The 20053-nt window shown below is 44.4% G+C and overlaps 1 gene segment (V, D, J or C); it reads left to right on the plus strand.

The window, feature by feature from the left end:
- The first annotated feature begins 2203 nt into the window (after positions 1-2203).
- On the plus strand, positions 2204-17712 carry LOC122448421. The segment is given in 7 exon segments: positions 2204-2322; positions 4334-4645; positions 5503-5823; positions 9962-10270; positions 15617-15943; positions 16053-16162; positions 16759-17712. Coding segments are annotated over 6 exon segments (1440 nt in total).
- Positions 17713-20053: the final 2341 nt, after the last annotated feature.

A 20053-nucleotide genomic window follows, 5' to 3' on the forward strand; every position in this document is an offset into this window, starting at 1 on the left:
ACCCCCTAGGTTGTGGAGCTTGCAGCTTGGGGAACAGCCGTGTCCTGGGCGCTGGAATCAGGAAGAAGACTGACTTGGCTCCACTCATAGGAAACTGAGCTTCCCCCAGTGGGCATGTGGTCCAGCCTGGGTGAGCCCTGTGGGTACCTTGGCACTCCTCAGACCATCTCCCAGAGGACTCCAATCTGCCCACTTCTCTTTAAGCCTCACAAAGCAGGAGGCCCACGGCTACCTAGACCCTGCAGCCCAGCCCTGGCGTCCCCAGTCTCCTCCTGCCATGCACATGGCGTGACTAAAGCTGAAGGGCATATGCAGGGCCCCTTGAAAGCAAAGTCACTTCCTCCACGAAGCCATCTCTGCTTTCTCTGTGGTAGTGCTTCCTCCTTTTCCTTATCCCCAAGGTTCACATTCCCTCTTTGTTTATTTATTCAATCATCCACCCATCCCTCCATCCATTCTTTTATGCAACCAACATTCATTGAGCACCTACTATGCTCTTGTCACTTAACAGTAGTGAACAAGAACAAGGCCCCTGCCCTTGCAGAGCTTACTCTCTAATGGGGAAATTATGCAACTGGTTGCCAATTAAAAATTGAATCAGAGCTGTGATAAATGCTATGCCAGAGAAGTACCTCAGCTTCAGGGTAGGAGGGCTTTCCAGAGGAAAGAACATTTCACCCAAGACTATGCTGTCCATTGTGGCAACTGAGCCCAGCCAGTGCCAGGAGAAACTGACATTTTCATTGTATTTACCGTTAATTATTTTAAGTTTAAAAACAGAAACAGTATAATACATCCGGCTTTTGTTAATCACAACTTTATTGTTTAGGAAGGACTTGGGGTGTGTGTGTGTGTGTGTGTGTGTGTGTGTGTGTGTGTGTTAGCTGCTCAGAGGTGTTCGACTCTGCGATCCTATGGACTGTAGACTGCCAGACTCTTTTATCCATGGAATTCTCCAGGCAAGAATACTGGAGTGGATTGTCATTCCCTTTTCCAGGGAATCCTCCCAACCCAGGAATTGAACCCGGGTCTCCTGCATTGCAGGCAGATTCTTTACTGTCTCAGCCACTAGGGAAGCTGGACTACTGTAACTAACAAAAATTTCAAAGACTAAAGGAAAAAGCAAGGTGATAATACCACAGTATTTTTATATTATTACATGTTGAAATGGTACAATTATAGATGTTGAGTTAAATAAAATATATTTGTTAAAAATTAATTTCACCTGCTTCTTTTTACTTTTTGAATGTGAAGACTAGAAAGTCTAAAGCTCCCTAACCTGGCTTACACAGTGTTTCTGGGGACAGAACCGAGCTGAGAGCAGAAAGGCATGTGGAGGTGTAAAGAGCAGAACAAGCGTGAAGAGTGTGGAGATGAGGGGATCACATTTCTTAGGTGGAAATTCACATTTAGCTCCTATTACATGTCTAGCATTTTAGACCTTACATGCATTAGACTCAGTGCCAGGGAGAGTCAGTGCCTCCTGCTATAGATGAGGAAACGGAGGCGCAGGTTTGACCGAGGTCCAGGGGCTGGTGTGACCGCTTCACTGAACTGTCCGAACTACACATGAGTGTCACCCTGAACTGGTTTTATTTATGTCTGAGTGCTGCTTTCACATTGGCTCGGTCACTTTTCTTCTGCCTGTCTCCCTCTGTCTCTTTGGCAGAGCCCGCTGTTTTTGGACACTTGCTCGGTAACTGTTGAATGAATGGGTGATGAGGGATGAATAACTTCATGACACTTTCAGGAAAAAGTTATTGTGTCAGACCCTGTAGAAAGCCCAGTTCAAACTAGGCCGCTTCCAAATGCCAGCCCTCCAACCAGTGTACTATCAACACCACACTCACCATGGATGGTGTTGCCCCCTAGTCCCTGCCGAGCCATCTGGAAAGGGTGCAGTGAAGAGTTGTTTTCTTCCTCCTCCTAGCTCTGAATGGGGTCCCAGGTGTGGCTTCTTTGGTGGATCCTGTGTGCGTGCGTGACACAGTCAGCGCCCAGGCCAGAGATAGCACACGCCTCCCACAGGAGACCTCAGACTTCCCGGAGGGTTTGGGGTTTGGAAGGGGATGTGGGCCTCTGTGACCACTTCTCTCATTGTGGCTCAAACCACTGCTCCAGGCCTGGGGTGGGCGGGTGGTCAGGAACTGCAAGGCCCACCCCAGGCTGTCGGAGACAGGCAGTGGCTCATCCAGGGCTCGGAGCCACATCCAGCACTTGGAGCCAGCACGTTCTGGGGACGCTGGGCACCTCCTGCCATGACTGCTAACCCTGGGCAGGCGCTGAGTGCCCTCCTGCTCACCCTCCTGCTGGGACTCACAGGTGAGCCTGAGCACTGCCCATGGAGACCCTCAGAATGGGCGGGGATCACCCAACCAGCCACTCTGCCGGAGGGGCGGCTTAGCTGAGCCATTTATTTGCCTGCCTGCCAGGGTACTCTTTCCTGTCTTTTCCTTAGTGTGGACCTTGTGGGTAATGGGGGTGAGGGGAGCTTTGGGGGTCAGGAGGAGAAAGATGTGAAGGGAGGGGAGGGGCCTGGGGGAAGGTCAGGGGATGAAAGAGAAGCCCCAGACTACCCAGTATCCCTGATGTCAACTCTGGTCTGAGCGGCTATCGGATCTAGCTCAGAGAGGGTGTGGGGGTGCAAAGACAGAGGCTCCCGAATGATGGAGCCTCTGGCATCATGAAGAGCGTGCTAGACCTGGAGTCAGATGGACATGCTTAACATCCCTCCATAGTCATTCACAGGCAGTGTGACTTTTGCAACCCACTATACTTCTCTGAATCTCAGTTTCTTCTTCTGGAAAGTGGGGGTAATAATACCAGACTCCCACAGCTGGGATGCAGTTGAAAATGAGCGCACAGCCCTGGAAATGTTTTACAATCCACAGGGTGCAGTGTGCAGGAGGGAAGATGATTATCAGTAGGATCTACTCAGAGGAGAGCACGATGCAGAGCTGAGTGCCGAGGGGACAGGCTCCCACAGCCTCCTGAGCTGCCCTCCATCCGCTGTCACCCTGTGCTATCACTGCTGGTTTATTTGCCCTTTCCCCCAACACATACCTGCCCAGATGTTCCTCCAGGGCAGGAGTCCTATCTGACACATCTCTGTATCCCCTCAGCATCCAACTCACACCTCACTCAAATTAGAGGCTCACTCAAATTAGAGGCTCTTAGAAGACTCCAAGAGGTCCCTGAGCTCAGATCTCTACAGGCTGTCCCGATGGGGAGGGAAGAGTCTAGTCCTGCAGTTGTCAGGATGACTCCAGGAGATAGATCCTGGGTGAGGAGCAGGAGTACTCTGATCCTCCTAACTTGTGAGGATGGATGAAGCTGCCTCCAGAGGAGAAAGTCCCCCTGTCCTTGGAGGTGAACAAGCAGAGGATGGAGGCTTAGGGGGTGTTAACAGGGAGGATAGGAGGAAGAGAGCCAGCCATGCCTGCTTACAGTGATTCTTGGCTTCTCGGTTATGTCCAAAGTGGAAATCTTGATTCTTCACCAAACCTCTCCCATCCCAACTTGGTCCTTTTAGTCCCATCTCGAAACCTAGAACCATCATCCACCCAGAGATGCTTAAAAGAAAAACCTGGGTATCATTTATCCAAAGTTCATTCTGTCCCTCATCTCCCCTCCAGTCCATCATGAGTCTTGTTGGCTGTATCTTCCCTCCCTTTCTTGCCACCCTGGTCTAAGCACCATCACCTCACACCTGAAACTCTGTGCCAGCCTCCTCCCTGGCCTCCCTTCCCAGGATGCCACCCTCCTTTCCCTTGTCCACACAGCAGCCCCAATTATCTTCTAAAATATGCCAATGAAACCAGTTGTCCCTCTATTTAGAATCTCTGATGGCTTCCCATCACACTCAGAATGGAATCAAGAGCATCCCCACTTCCCACAAGGCTCTTCTCCATCTGGACCTCTCTGCACACGATGCTCAAGTCCTACGTATGTCTCAGTTTCTCAAGCCCACCAAGCTCTGCCTGCCTGGGATGCTTCTCATCTGCTGTTCCCACTTTCTAGGATATTCTTCCCCTGCCCCTTTCCATGGTTGATTCCTATCTATTCCTCAGTTTCGACTTAAGATGTCACCTCCTCCAGGAATCCTTTTCTGACCACCTTTCCAGAAGAAGTCCTCCAGGCATTTTTCTATGTCAACACTCTTTGGGTTTCCCTGAAATCGCTAAGACCCAGTTCTAATTCTATATTTGCTTGTTTACTTTTTAGCATCTGTTTGTACATTCCCTGAGGCTGGAACCAGACACAGCCACACACACCACGGCGGCAGTGGAATGCACTGGCTCTCAGCATGCAGTCACAGCCATCTCTTTCCTAGGTGGGCAGCCCTCCATCTCTCTGGTGGGCCCGACTCGGAGGACAACCCCTAAGAATCCAGTGCCTTTCAACTGCACCGCCGGTCCCTTCAGCTCCTCAGACTTCAATGTCACCTGGATGAAGGACAGAGATGAGCATCCCGCCTCGGCTCAGCGCCTAGTGACCGACAACAAAGGCAATTACTCCGTCACCAGTAAGGTGTGGGTGACCCTGTCCCGCCAAGATATCTTGTCGGAGATGACCTGCGAAGTCACGCACCGGGCCCTGGCCGAGCCCCTGCGGAGGAGCATGAACCTCTCCCGGGTGCTCCAAGGTGCGAGGGCGGGAGGCTGGGTGGGAGCATGGCTTTCCTGGCAGCACTGGTTTTCTGAGTGTTTTGCACAAAGCCCCATTTCACAGTTGGGAAATTGGAATTCTGCCTCACAATGTCTGATCCCAAGGTAGCATTATTAAAGACACAGATTCCAGGGGCCAGCTATCCGGGTTTAGTCCTGACTGTACCACTTCATGATCTGTCTGCTCCTCTGGAAGTTACTGAGCCTCCTTGTGCCTCAGTTTCCCCTTAGAATGAGAATAAATTATCACCTACCTTGTAGGTTTCATGTGAGGATTAAATGAGCTATTTCTTGTGAAGCACCTAGAACACTGCTTGTCACAAGGAAAATTGTTTATATATATTTGATTTTATTATTATTGTCTGGACTAAGCGTCCATCCCAAACATCTTTCTTCTATTAATACCATTACTATTTTTTCATTTTAAATATGTATTATTTATTCAACACAAATGAATTAATTCATCCATGAGTATCTACTGTGTGACAAGCACTGTTCTAGGTGGTAGGGATATAGAAATGAATAAAATTAAGTCCTGGTTCTCATGAAAATCATAGTTTATAATTCTTAAAATATTTCATGATATGAAATATTTCAAATGCACAGGGCGTAACATAGCAAACACCCACGTACTATTACCCATATTTAGTGAATGTTAACACTTAGTTCTATTTGCCTTACATTGAGCATACAAGAAAAATTTATTTCTTTTTTTAAAAAAAGGTAACTGATTTAAGAAGGAGAGTTCTAGGGTTGGTTCCTGGGAGAGGAAGACATAGAGGGCAGGGGGGCAGGGATAATTTCAGAAGATGATCCTTTCTGTTTCTCTGTTTAGTTGTCCCCACCCTGAAGATCACCACCAAGCCCTCTGCGATGCAAATCCGTGTGCATCAGAGAGTGAATCTCATATGTCATGTGAACCACTTCTATCCCTCCCGCCTGCACCTCATCTGGATGGAGAACAGGCACAAGGTACAGACCGTGGAGTCCCCCCAGGTCACCAGAAACCCAGATGGGACCTACTCTCTGGAGCACACCTGGCAGGTAGAGGCTACGCTGGATGGGAGAGAGTTTGCCTGCTGGGTGGTCCAGGATGAGCAGCCCCCAGTCCAGGCCAACATCACCCTGCGGGCTCAGGCATCCAGACTGTGGAAAGGTGGGTGCAGTCTCTTGCCAGCCCCTCTGGGCAGCCTAGCTGGGAAAGCCAGGTGCGAAAACACTTGCCATCTGCCTGGAGTGCAGACAGCAGTGGGTCAGGGACTCAAGGCAGCAAGGAATGAAGGTGAAGGAAGAGAAGATGCCCTGGGATTGTGATAAAAACTCTCAAGAATTCATCCCCAAACTCCACTCCTCCTTCCCCTATTAGTTTCTCAGTCATGCCCAACTCTTTGTGACCCTATGGACTGTAGCCTACCAGGCTCCTCTGTCCGTAGGATTTCCCAGGCAAGAAAACTGAAGTGGGTTGCCATTTCCTTCTCCAGGGGATCTTCCCGACCCAGGGAGTGAACCCTGGGTCTCCTGCATTGCAGGCAGATTCTTTACCATCTGAGCCACCAGGGAAGCCCTTCGTCCCCTACATCCTTTTTAAGGAGGAGTGGGACTTCCTTCTTCAATTCCATGCACTGTTCAGGTTGAAAGTTCTCTGTTTTAACACTTAGGTACAGGAAACAGTAGATACTAAGGACAGCTAGAAATCAAAATCCCTTCCAGAAAGGTGATAATCAAGACTGGTTCATCTGACAGTTTCTAGGAGTCGATTTTAAAGAGAAGCCAGAATTCTTGACAGGATTACTTGGGAAACTGGAGGGTGCAGGGGCAGGATTCTCATTCTCTCTATTATTTTTTTGCTATCACTTTTGCTCATTTGTTTGCTCTCTATCACTTCTGTCTCGGGCTATTTTTTCTCTCTTCTCCCCTCCTCAGTCCCTCATTTTTCTTCTCCTTCCCTTTTTCCTCTTTCTGTCCCTTGTTGTTTTAGTTGCTAAGCCACATCTGACACTTTTTCGATTGCATGGACTGAAGCCCTCCAGGTTCCTCTGTCCATGGGATTTCCCAGGCAAGAATACTGGAGTAGGTTGTCATCTCTTTCTCCAGGGAATCTTCCCCACCAGGGATTGAACCTGCGTCTCCTGCATTGACAGATGAATTCTTTATCACTGGGCCACAAGGGAAGCCCCTCTGTGTATGCTTGCTAAGTCGCTTCAGTTGTGTCTGACTCTTTGAGACCCTGTAGACTTTGCCCACCAGGCTCCTCTGTCCATGGGAATTCTCCAGGTAAGAATACTGGAATGGGTTGCCAGGTCCTTCTCCAGGGGATCTTCCCAACCCAAGAACTGAACCCATATCTCTAATGTCTACTTGCATTGGCAGGCGGACTCTTTAACACCAACTCCACTTGGGACTCTTATCTTCTAAAACTCTATCTTCTCCTACGTACCTTTTGTATGCTTGATGACGTTCTCCACTAGAGGGAGCTGCCCACCAGCCCTTCAAACCCTGGGGCCGGATCTGCTTTCCGTGGTCCTGGCTTGAATCAGTTTGGGAGAATGAGTGACTGGGCCAGAGGGGCTGTGTTGGGGAGGGGAGGAGAGACAGGAATATTGGAAATGGCCAGACCTGGACTGGCCAAGGGTGAACCAGAATCCACTGACAACTCTCCAGAACAACAGGAAGTGGGATAAGATAACTCCCTACGGGCAGTGTGAGCTACTTGGTCTGCAGCACCAGCAAAAGGACAGACAGGTTGCTGGGCTGCAAAATCACACATCTTCACAATGGGAGCACTGACCCTGCATTCGATCTCTCCCGAAAGAACTGGCCTTTTCTGCTAACTCCAAGAATTCTCAGGGGCAATGAGCCTATTACCTTTTGACTTCTCCATGGCCTTTTTTTTCTTGTCCAGAGGAAATAAGAAAAATGTCCACCCAGCGGGATGTACAGATCTATGTGAAAAACTCCAGACTGCTCCTTTCTGATCAGAAGCAAGTTACATTATTTCGTTTTTCACTCATGCTGAGGTTTTTCTCTCTGTCTTATTTTTCTCCTTCGCCTGCATACAGGTATCTGACCCACTACGACAAGGTTAGCCCCCTGAGAACATCACTTTGATTCTACCACCCCTCTGTGAAGCTGTTTGATGTGCCCTCTGGTCTGCAGTGGGAAAGGGCAGCTTCCTTTTCTGGCTTCAGGCCCTCTTCTGTTTGGTGTTAAGGTGCTTTTGCTGCAACACCTCCTCAGCCTGACTCCTAAACCCCTTCTTCAGCTCCCACCCCTTACACAATCCCAGTCATGTTCACTGACCCCTGTAGAGCACATACTGTGTGCCAGGCATCCTCACGTATGTCGTCTGACATAATACAGTTGGGACAGGCAGGAGAGGAGCAGGTCTCAGGGGTCTCAAACAGTAGAACTTGGATTCGAAGGCAGGGCTGTCTGCTCACCAATTCAGTGTGTTTTCAGTATTTTCTTTCCCTCCATCCTGCCGAGGTATACAAATATTAGTGTTATCTCAAGTCTTTTGTAAATTTCCCTCTTAAATACTCTGTATCCTATTTATTTCCTTCTGAACTGTCATATCTGCCCACATCATTCCGTTCTCACAGTTGGCCCTGAAACTATGGGACCTCATCCAAGTCCTGACCGGTGTTCTGTCCATTTAAGCCTCTTCTCCATGCTGAGACCCTCTAGGCCCTGAAGCAGATACTGGCTCTTATTTTCGGAGTGGCCAGATTTTGGAGTCAAATGGATCGGTATCATCTGGCAGGGTTGCCACGGGCATTCTGCGACCTCAGGCAAAGCAGTGCCCTTTCTGAGCTCCATTTCCTCCTCTGAGCAAGAACAGTTATGCCCTCCAGGTGGGAACCAGCTAGGGCTCCTTCCTTTGACCCATGCTTGGCATCTAGATATTGGGGTGCACAGAGGGTGCTCTATGATGATCGTGATGGCAGTCTCTCTGATGCCCAGACCATGCTGGGTTGAAAGCAGGAAAATGCTGAAGTTCACTGATTATTATGGGGAAGCTATGGAGAAACAGAGGCAGCTTCCATGTAACAGAAAGAGCACCTGACTTGGAGTCTGTGACCGGAATGTGAGTTCTCTTTGCTGTGAGGCCCTTGGGTGAGTTACTAACCTTCTCAGCCTTTTTCCCTTTAACATTAGGAATATGATTAAAAATAATTCTTTAGGTGGCTGATGTGAGTATTTGATGATAGTAATTATCATCTGGGGCTTCCCTGGTGTCTCAAACGGTAAAGAATCTGCCTGCAATGCGGGAGACCCAGGTTCGATCCCTGGGTTGGGAAGATCCCCTGGAGAAGGAAATGGCAACTCACTCCAGCATTCTTGCCTGGAAAATTCCATGGACAGAGGAGCCTGGCGAGCTCCACCTCTTTGCCTGGGGTTGCAAAGAGTCGGACATGACTGAGCAAATAACATTCACACTCACACAATTCTGTTTATAGAGTGATTATAAATTATAATTATTTATAATTATCTCATATGCTTTACTAGTTATTGTACATGATTTTTAAACTAACACTCGGCATTAAGAATCATCCCCGTGTCACAGATGAGGAAACTGAGTTAAGTTGTCATGCAGTGGAGGGACTGGGAATGCAGACTTGGGCTGAGAGTGACCCCAAAGCCTGTGCTCCTACCCCTTCTCTGTGCTGTGGTTGTTCAGTTGCCAAATTGTGTCCAACTCTTTGCAACCCCATGGACTGCAGCTCACCAGGTCTCCCTGTCCCTCGCCATCCCCCCGAGTTTGCCCAAGTTCATGTCCATTAATTTCTCTGTGCTGCCTGCCTTCATATGACCTGTGCTGAGAGCAGTGATACACCCTTCCCTGTCCAGGGACTGAGGGCAGAGCTGTCTTGTCACTGAGCACAGACCCTGAGTCCTTACCTTCTGGCTAAGAACCCTGGCTCTACTGGCCAGTTTTGGAACTTAGACAAGGTACTTAGGCTCTGGACTTCGGTGTCTTCATCAGCAAAATGAGGATAGGAGCAGCTCCCTCCTCCTAGGTTTGCAGTGAGGACTAGGGTTAGGTCTCAAAGTCAGTAAGCAGAGTTGTGAAGTGTGGGCGGGAGTCAGGTCTCTTTGCAAACTGCTGTTGTCCCTGTAGCTTCATTTTGTCTGGCCTCTGTTATCAGCTTCATAGTTGAACTCCTGTCAGAATGTAACCTACAAACACTGGAAGACAAGACGGTGAGGCTTGTCAGTGGAAATGCTGAGGTTTTGTTCGCACTGGGTTTGGGTTCCTCTGCAACTTCTTACAGGCTGGGTCTCCCCTACAGGCATGAACAGCTACTCTTCTGCCCTGCAAGGCCCTCTTCAGCGCTCTGAGCCAGGCACAAACATCCCACTGACCTTCACGTCCTCTGGATTCTCCACGGGTCAGGTTACTGTGACCTGGCTTAAAAACTCCCACCAGCTGTTAAAGTCCCAGACCAGCGTCCACCCTTGTGGAGACACCTACAATGTGACCAGCAGTGTGCTCATCCTTCTGCAGGCTGACGACGTGCAGTCCCTTGTCCTCTGCCAAGTCAAGCACATGTCCATACTGGTTTCCCAGAAAACCATCAGACTGGAGCAGTACCTCCGTGGTAAGGATGTTCTCTTTGTCCAGATGGCCTAGTGCAGAGTTGGGCTGGAAGTTTTCTGAGTCTGGGTTTCCTTGACTGATACACGGGACATCCCTCACTTTGTTGTGGCCAGAATTCAGCAAAATGAAACTGGTAAAGTAATTAACACATCTCTTGCTCATATCGATCACAGAGAAGTGGCAATGTTGTTATTCACATTTACTATTCATATCACCTCTCAGAACTCAGTTTCTTCAGCTGTAAAATGGAGACAAAATATCTTCTGGGAATTAAATTTTATTATATTAATTAATATGCATTAGTTTTATTTATATATATAGAAATTTATAATTTTTATATGAAGAGAATTAAAGGCCTTTGTGAACTTATAAATTTTAGGTAGAATGATGACTGTTTTTATCTTTACTCCTATGTAGGGAAGGGCCTAATTTTCATCTGTGTTTTTTAGAGGAGGTTGATTTTTATTTTCTCAGCCTGCATCAGGCCTTGCTGCTGCTGCTGCTGCTGCTAAGTTGCTTCAGTCGTGTCTGACTCTGTGCAACCCCATAGATGGCAGCCCACCAGGCTCCCCCATCCCTGGGATTCTGCAGGCAAAAACACTGGAGTGGGTTGCCATTTCCTTCTCCAATGCATGACAGTGAAAATTGAAAGTGAACTTGCTCAGTCGTGTCCGACTTTTAGCGACCCCATGGACTACAGCCTACCAGGCTCCTCTGTCCATGGGATTTTCCTGGCAAGAATACTGGAATGGGTTGCCATTGCCTTCTCTGGAATCAGGCCTTGACTGGTCTGCAAATAACATGATTTGAAATTCTTTCATATCATGCCTAATAGGAGCTTAGTGATCATCTCATTATTTGCAACAACTCTAAAGCCCAGAGAAGGTAAGTGAGTTGTCCAAGGTTGCATGCACAGCAGTAAAATTAATTTCTTAAATATTTATAGGACTTTAAAGTTTACAAAATATTTTCCTCATTTTATGCTATTCTTGTGGAAGAAAATACATCATTTTACATGGATAAAATATTGATATTAATGACCGAAGCACAGCACATTGTCACTATACACAATTGTGTGGATTGGCTTATTTAATGTGTACAACCGCCCTGTACTGCTTATCCCATTCATGGTTTTATAGAAGGAAACTGCATTTGTAAGAAGTGAAGGTTGCCTGAGGGTATGAAGCTGGTGAGTGAGAGAACTTGGATGTGAATTCAGGCTTTTGGGACTCCACTATTCACCAGCTGTTGGGACCTCCTGCTGCTTGTTTAAGTTCTCTGAGTGCTGGGCTCGCTGACTGTAAAATAGGAAAATGATACTGCAGGGACTCCTCCTTATCTGAAAATTTTTATATAATTCCCTGGAGTTAGAACAATTGTATAGAGAAGCAAATAGATAATAAGAATATTCACCATAAATTGATTATTTATAAATTATATTAATCGAACTAACAAAAATTAAACACAGAAAAAAAATATTAAAAGCAGCAAGGAAAAAGCAACAAGAAGCATACAGGAGAATCCCCATAAAGTTAACAGCTGATCTTTCTGTAGAAACTCTGCAGGCCAGAAGGAAGTGGCAGGATCTATTTAAAGTAATGAGAGAAAAACCTACAACCAAGATTACTCTACACAGCGAGGGTCTCCTTCAGCTTCAGTGGAGAAATCAAAAGCTTTTCAGACAAGCAAAAGTTAAGAGAAAGCAGCACCACCAAACCAGATTTACAACAAACGCTAAAGGAACTTTTCTAGCCAGGAAACACAAGAGAAGAAAAAGACCTATAAAAACAAACCTAAAACAATTAAGAAAATGCTAATAGGAACATATATATTAATAATTACTTTAAATGTAAATGGATTAAATGCTGCAACTAAAAGACACAGACTGACTGAATGGATAAAAAGAAGACCCATATATATGCTGTATGCAAGAGACCACTTCAGACCTTGGGACACGTGCAGACTGACAGTGAGGAGATGGAAAAATAGATTAACCTCCTCTTTCAATCGTCACTGCTCAACACTGCCTGCATCAGGTTGGGCTTGCCATTACAGAAATAGTTTTTTGCTGTTGTCTGGATTTCCTTGGAGGCAAAGCCTGAAACGAGGTGTTAGGTGCAGGTGGTTGGGAGATGATTCAGTGAGACTGGGATAAGAGATGGAGTGAGTGACACAAGGAAGAAGGGACACCCCAGAAAAGGTGAGTTATTGACCTGGGGGTCCCCGTGGGTGACTGAGGCTCACTGCCACTGGGGACCCTCTGAGAAACTCTATAGACTATTCCTCAGGAGTGTCCATAGAGGAGGGAGGCTGGAATGTGCCTTCATGGGCTGCTGGATGGCATTTCATGGTTGTGGAGAAATTCAGATGCAGAGCATTGAGGAAGAGCTTCAGGAATCTGAAATAGAATGTGGTACCACCCAGCACCACTGGGCTGAGGTCAGGTGGCTACAAGAGATGGTGTGGAGCCCAGAAACCCTCTGTTTTAGGAGGTAGGTCTTTCCTTGACAGAAGTATGACAAACATCAGACCACACTGTACAATTAGAACCCACATTTGTTACTAAGTGAAATCAGAGATTTGGCAAAGTGTATTTCAAGTAATTGATGTAAATGATGTTTTAGAACTGCTGGGGTCTCAGGTGGATCTTCCGGCCTTTAAAGATGAAAGAAGAAGGAAAATTTCTATGATCCTAATGAATCTGTGGGCACGTTGAAAGATAACATTTTGATTTTAAAATGCCCCTTAAAAATGACAGAATAGTCAAATGATTTCAAGTAATTAAAAAAAATTAACTTTTAGGCTATGAGTGTGAAATTTGAAATGTAGGGTTTGATGGTATCGCCATACGTTTTTTAGGAAAATATTATGCCAACTTCCTTACACTCCCAACACTTGTTTCTTCTAAAAGTTGGTGCATAATTGTCATTATATGCCACTGTGCTCAGTCACTTCAGTTGTGTCCAACTCTGTGACTCCATGGACTGCAACCTCCCAGGCTCCTCTGTCCCTGGAGTTCTCCAGGCAAGAATACTGGAGGGGGTTGCCATGCCCTCCTCCAGGGGATCTTCCCAACCCAGGGATTGAACCTCTGTCTCCTGCATTGCAGGTAGATTCTTTATCACTGAACCACTGGGGAAGCCCAGTTGTCATTATATTCTATGTTTAATTAAAAACTAAATTAAATAAAATTATTTGTATAATTGAACTGTTTTTTGAGTTCAAATTTGAATCAATTCCTTTTCGACAGTTTCATTGAAATGGAGGCCTGAGTTGTGTAGGGTCCTTCTATTGGCTTTTTGTTGTCTTTTCTGATACCAAGTAGCACTTTGTATTTATACCATTTGGTTGTGAAGAATAAATAGTACATGCACAGTGACTCAAGCTCCGTTCTCAGCACATGGGAGCAAATATCATCAGCTGGTCTCTGTCCTCCTGACATTGTCCTGAGTATCTTGCAGCCCAGAAAACTCACTGGTGACTAGAATGGTCTATCTGAGACCCTCCATGCTCTTATTGGTCCTTGTCAGCCCCATGGCACTTGCTTGGTGGTACCTTGTTCTGGCCTATCCTCCACAGGCACTGCCTAGTTACCAGGCCATCACAATCCCTTCTCTGGATTCTGCTCTTTGCTTGGTAGGAATCCCTGCCTGTGGGCTGAAAGGGAAAGATTGGCAAGAGATGGGGACATTCTAAGGATGGTGACAGGGACGTTCTGGGGATGGTGTCTTGCTTGGCTGTCCCACCCATGAGTAGCATCATAGATGCAAGCATATAGGTTGAGGTGAATTGAGTATAAAAGAAATAATATTGGGGGAACAAATATACTCTTAGTTCTTTCAAATTGTACTACATACGGAGTTATTCTCTCTACCCTAGACCAAGGGCCGAAGTATATATAACTAGACCCCTGAAAACTGATCAAGCTTAGATAATTTCAAATAAGAGTGTGGGAAACAAAGAGATGGTGACAGGCACAGGTCTTGCACTTGGCAATAGTGTCAGTGTAGAGACCAGAATCTGATGCTCACAATCCCTTACTTTAGTTTAGTGCTGTGTATTCCTATGAATTCTACTGAAACCCTTAATATTTTTTATTTTTTTATTTTTTATTTTTTTATTTTTTATTAGTTGGAGGCTAATTACTTTACTACATTTCAGTGGGTTTTGTCATACATTGATATGAATCAGCCATAGAGTTACACGTATTCCCCATCCCGATCCCCCCTCCCACCTCCCTCTCCACCCGATTCCTCTGGGTCTTCCCAGTGCACCAGGCCCGAGCACTTGTCTCATGCATCCCACCTGGGCTGGTGATCTGTTTCACCATAGATAATATACATGCTGTTCTTTTGAAATATCCCACCCTCACCTTCTCCCACAGAGTTCAAAAGTCTGTTCTGTACTTCTGTGTCTCTTTTTCTGTTTTGCATATAGGGTTATCGTTACCATCTTTCTAAATTCCATGTATATGTGTTAGTATGCTGTAATGTTCTTTATCTTTCTGGCTTACTTCACTCTGTATAATGGGCTCCAGTTTCATCCATCTCATTAGAACTGATTCAAATGAATTCTTTTTAACGGCTGAGTAATATTCCATGGTGTATATATACCACAGCTTCCTTACCCATTCATCTGCTGATGGGTATCTAGGTTGCTTCCATGTCCTGGCTATTATAAACAGTGCTGCGATGAACATTGGGGTGCACGTGTCTCTTTCAGATCTTGAAACCCTTAATGTTTTTTAGTATTTTAAAATTTCTCCAATTTTCTTTAGTATGCATACATTTTCTTCACAGCTAAAAAGCCTGGTTAAAAAAATTCTAGAAGTTGTTAGGCCATAATTACCAGGAGCCTGCAGTCATAATAAATGCTTATAGCCTTATAGTTTGGGTGTCAGAATAGCAAATGGTAAAACATATTGTCTCTGGTGGAACCCCTGCTTTGCCACTTGAGACCTTGGGTAAATCCTTAGCTTCTCCAAAAGTAAGTTCCTTTCTATGTCAAATATTAGTATCCTGCAGTCATGAAGATTAGAGGCTAGGAATCTTCATCAAGTCATATAGTAAGTCAATTGATTCATAGGTTCTTAAATGAAATTCAGGTTCACCTTTTCCTATTGAATGTCCACAGTGGAAAAGAAAGGAAAGATTAAGATGGCTTCATCATTCCATGCTTCCATCCAAGCATGCATTCACTCATGCACTTACTTATGCATGCATTTGTTAACCAACACCTAACTCCTCTGTGGTAGGCCCTGGGCAGAGGACCTCTATCTTTAGGGAGCTTGCTGGTTCCCATGGTGAACTTCCTATGGTAATTGTCTGCTTTCTTTGGCCTGTGATAGTCCCCCCTACAGTGACTGTGTCCCAGTCTTCACATTCTTTGGATGTGGTGGCAGTTACCTGCCATGTGCAGAGATTCTATCCACAGAATGTGCATCTCAGCTGGTTGGAGAACTGCCATATGTTCAAGGGAGCTGTGCAACCCTCGTCCAAGCAGAATAGTGATGGTACCTACACCTTGGAAAGCTTGCATTTGGTGAATGCCTCAGTGTGGGAGTCTGAACGTGTACTTACCTGTAAAGTGCAGAATGAGACCCAGCCTCCCATCCAGGCCAGCCTCATACTGTCCACAGCAGTGCAGAACACATACAAACTCATTGGGAGCACAGGTAAGCTTACCTCTACACCTGTGAGCAACTGTGACCTCTGTCTCCAAGTGGAATGAGGTATTAACTCACAGAGTCCCGTTTGATATCTCCTCTGCCCCTTGTCACTTAGGTCCAAAGATGCCTGCCCTTATCTTGATGGCTTTCCTCCTGGGCTTCAAAGTGGTGCTGGTGATCAGTTTCATAGCCACCTATTTCCACAGGTGGTGGAACCTGTAACAGGTGAGGTGGTGGCAGTCTTATTCTTTAGGGATGGAGACCAGAGCCACCTTCCTGGGGGTGGCAAGAGGAGTCAGAGCAAGTTCAAAAATCATACGCCAATCCAGCTTCAAGGGAGAAATGTAAACAGACTTATTTTCTCCAGATGTGTTTTGGAATTTCAGAGGCTTCCAACTCTCATTATTTTGTGCCCTGGAATTTGAAGTTTCTACCATTAAGTTAGTTGGGACCCTGCAGGTGAGGGTCCAAGGTATGCAGGACCCTGGAGGTGAGGGTCCGCAGTCAAAAAAGTTTTGAAACCCAAACTCCAAAGAGCCCTTCCATGGACTGTTGTATATTCAGTTATCACATGATGTATCCTTGGAATGAATAAGGAAAATATTACTAAAATCAACTTATGGAACCTTTCTTGGGGACTTGGATGTGCTGTGTAATAATACAGTGGATGTGGGTATGGGAGAGAGTTCAGAACTCAGAAAGAGGTGTTTGGGGCTTCATTTCTGGTCAGCACCACGAACCCAGACCAAGCAAAGTGCCTCCCATACAGTATGTGCTTAAAACCACTTGTGGAATCAATGAATGAGTGTTTTTCCCTACAGGTCCTGCATACTCTGTGATACACTGCCTCCCTCCCTGTGCAAGGGGCTCAAGTGGAAAGAAGCTATAAGGACTGGAGATGACTCAAGATTCCCCACCCTTCACTCTGCTTTCCCCACCTCCAACATGAACACACTCCCTTCCATACACCCTCCTATGTTCCTTCTCTCTGATCTTTGGAATTGAGTCAAGGATGGACAATGGTCACGTTGATCCGGAATGTCTGGACCCTGATGCACTGAGCTTCAAATTGGCCCTGACTCCACCCCAAAGAGAATCAAATAGATCAAGAAAATAGGTTTCCATTGTGCCCCTGCTCAAGAACACTTAATTTTCAGAGCACTTTTTACTTTTATCCAGAGCTTTTGCAAGTGTGATTTCATTTTAACACACATGTACTTTAAATCACTAAGTTGAATTAGATTTTTCTATTCTGCAATTTATAATATAAAAATATCTACATAACTACCTACCTTGCTATGTTTGCAGACTGTTAACATTTTGCTATTGTGAGCTGTTGTTCCTTTGAAAATTACTGTACTAGATTTGGTATTCATAATCTCAATCATAATTTTATACTTTCACAACATATGTATAAATCCTTAAGCAATATATAATATTCCTTGCATGTTTTAACTTTTGTATAAATGTTATTATACTGTATACAGCCTACTGGAACTTTTATTTTTTATACTCAACACAGTTTTTTTTTCTTTATTCATAAATTCATACATGAATTTATACATTCATTTATGTAGCTTCATTTTATTAATTTCCACTGCTGTATAATTTCTACTGTGAGAGTATGCCACAATGTATTGATTTTTCTTTTGATGGATATTAAATGTTTATGTAATGTCTTGCTAGTAGAATTTTGCACAAATATTTTCATCTTTGTCTCTTGGGCACATATGGGAGAGTTCCTCTTCACCTGGTGTGTCCATAAAGTGGACTATTGGTATCATTTGGAGCTTTTGTTATACATTAAAAAAAAGATTTTCAAATCTTGATCAAGTTTTGCTCTTTCTATTTATGCCTTTGATCTCACTGTGTGTCTGTGTGCCTTTGATCTCATTTTTCATGTGTGTGTGTGTGTCTATTACAGGTGGGGATATTATCGGGATCTTTATTTTTGATCCGCACTGCCCCTTTTCCATATATCAAGTTCCCACAAATTTCTGGTTCTTTTAGTGATTTTATTTTGTTTCATTGTGCTACTTGTCTATTTCTCTGACCAAACAACCTTATCTTAGAATAGCTTCATAAGCTTTAATGCCTTGGCTGGGCACATCTTCCCACCTTTTCTTTCCTTCCTTTCTTTCTTTCTTTGGCTGCACTGGGTCTTAGCTGTGGCACATGGGGTCTTCACTGCGGCATGTAGGCTTTCTTAGTTGTGGCATGTGACCTTAAGTGCCCTGTGGTATGTGGGATCTTAGTTCTCCGACCAGTGATTGAACCTACATCCCCTGTATTGCAAGCAGGTTGTTAACCAACCAGTGGACCACCAGGGAATTCCCTTCCCACCTTTTCTTGTTATTCAAAACTGTCATGGCTATTTTTGGCCCAAACACATTTTATTTTACTTTATTTTCTGCTTTTTAGAGATTGAAGTACAGTTGATTTAGAATATTATGTTCATTTTAAGTGTAACATAGTGATTCAAGATTTTTGTAGATTATACTCCATTTAAAATTACAAAAGTGGCTATATTTTCCCATGCTGTGCAACATATCCTTCTTACTTTTTAATCTTTTTTTTTTTTTTTTTTTTTTTTTGAGAGTTGTGAGTTAAGTTTTATTTTGGGCAATATGAGGACTGTAGCCTGGGAGACAGCACCTCAGATAGCTCTGAGAAATTGTTCAAAAGAGGCAATGGAAAGGACAGTATATATGTGGTTTTTGCTGAAGTGGGAATCAAGGACATATTTTATACATAGTAATTCGCAACTCTTCATCCCCTTTCCCCTCCCCACTTGTAATTACTATTTGTTCTCTATGAGTCTGTTTCTGTTCTGTCATATACATTCATTTGTTTTATTTTTTAGACTCCATGTATGGGTATTTGTCCTTCTTTGTCTGACTTACTTCACTAAGCATAATACCCTGCAGGTCCACCCACATTGTTGCAAATGGCAGAATTTCATTTTTTTTAAATGGCTCAGTAATATTTCATTTCAGGAATATTCTGCATATATGTATAGTGCATATATTCCATTGTATATATATATATATATATATATATATACATATACACATGTATATGTATATATATACCACATCTTTCTTATCCATTCATCTGTTGATAAGTTACTTCCATACATCAAATATTATAAATAATGCTGCTGTGAACATTGGGGGTGCATGTATCTTTCCCAATTAGTATTTTTTTTTACCCTTCAGATAGAGTGGTAGTTCTATTTTTAGTTTTTTGAGGAATCTTCATACTGTTTTTCATAATGGTTGCATCAATTTACAATCCTACCAAGAGTGTACAGTGGTCCCCTTTTTTCCACATCCTCACTAGCAATTGTTATTTGTAGAATTTTTGGTGATGGGCATTTTGACAGGTATAAGTAGGCATTTGTAGTTTTAATTTGCATTTCTCTGGTGATTAGCAAAGTTGAGCATCTTTTCATGTACCTGTTGGCCATCTGTATGTCTTCTTTGGAAAAATGTCTGCTCAGATCTTCTGTACATTTTTTAATTAGGTTGTTTGTATTTTGATATTGAGCTGTATGATCTCATATTTTGGATATTGTGCGTGTGTTAGTCACTCAGTCGTGCCCTACTTTTTGCAACCCCATGGACTGTAGCCTGCCAGGCTCCTCTATTCATGGAATTCTCCAGACCAGAACACTGGAGTGGGTAGCCTTTCCCTTCTCCAGGGGATCTTTCCAACCTAGGAATTGAACCCAGGTCTCCCACACTGCAGGTGAATTCCTTACCAGCTGAGCCACCAGGGAAGCCCATATTTTGGATATTAACTATGTATTAAATACAGATTAAAAACTCCTTATTGGTCATATTACTTGCAAATATTTTCTTCTATTTAATAGGCTATCCTTCTGTTTTGTTAGTGATTTCCTTTGCTGTGCAAAAGCTTTTAATTTTATTTAGGACTCAATTTTTTTAATTTTTGCTTTTGTTTCTTTTCCTTAAGGAGACAGATCCAAAAGATACTGCTTCAATTTATGTCAAAGAGTGTAGTATATTCTCCTCTAGGAATTTTATGATTTCAGGTTTTACATTTAGTTCTTTAATCCATTTTGAGTTCATTTGTGTAGGCGGTATGAAGGAA

The sequence above is a fragment of the Cervus canadensis genome, chromosome 10 (assembly GCF_019320065.1).
Source record: "Cervus canadensis isolate Bull #8, Minnesota chromosome 10, ASM1932006v1, whole genome shotgun sequence".
Classification (NCBI taxonomy): domain Eukaryota; kingdom Metazoa; phylum Chordata; class Mammalia; order Artiodactyla; family Cervidae; genus Cervus; species Cervus canadensis.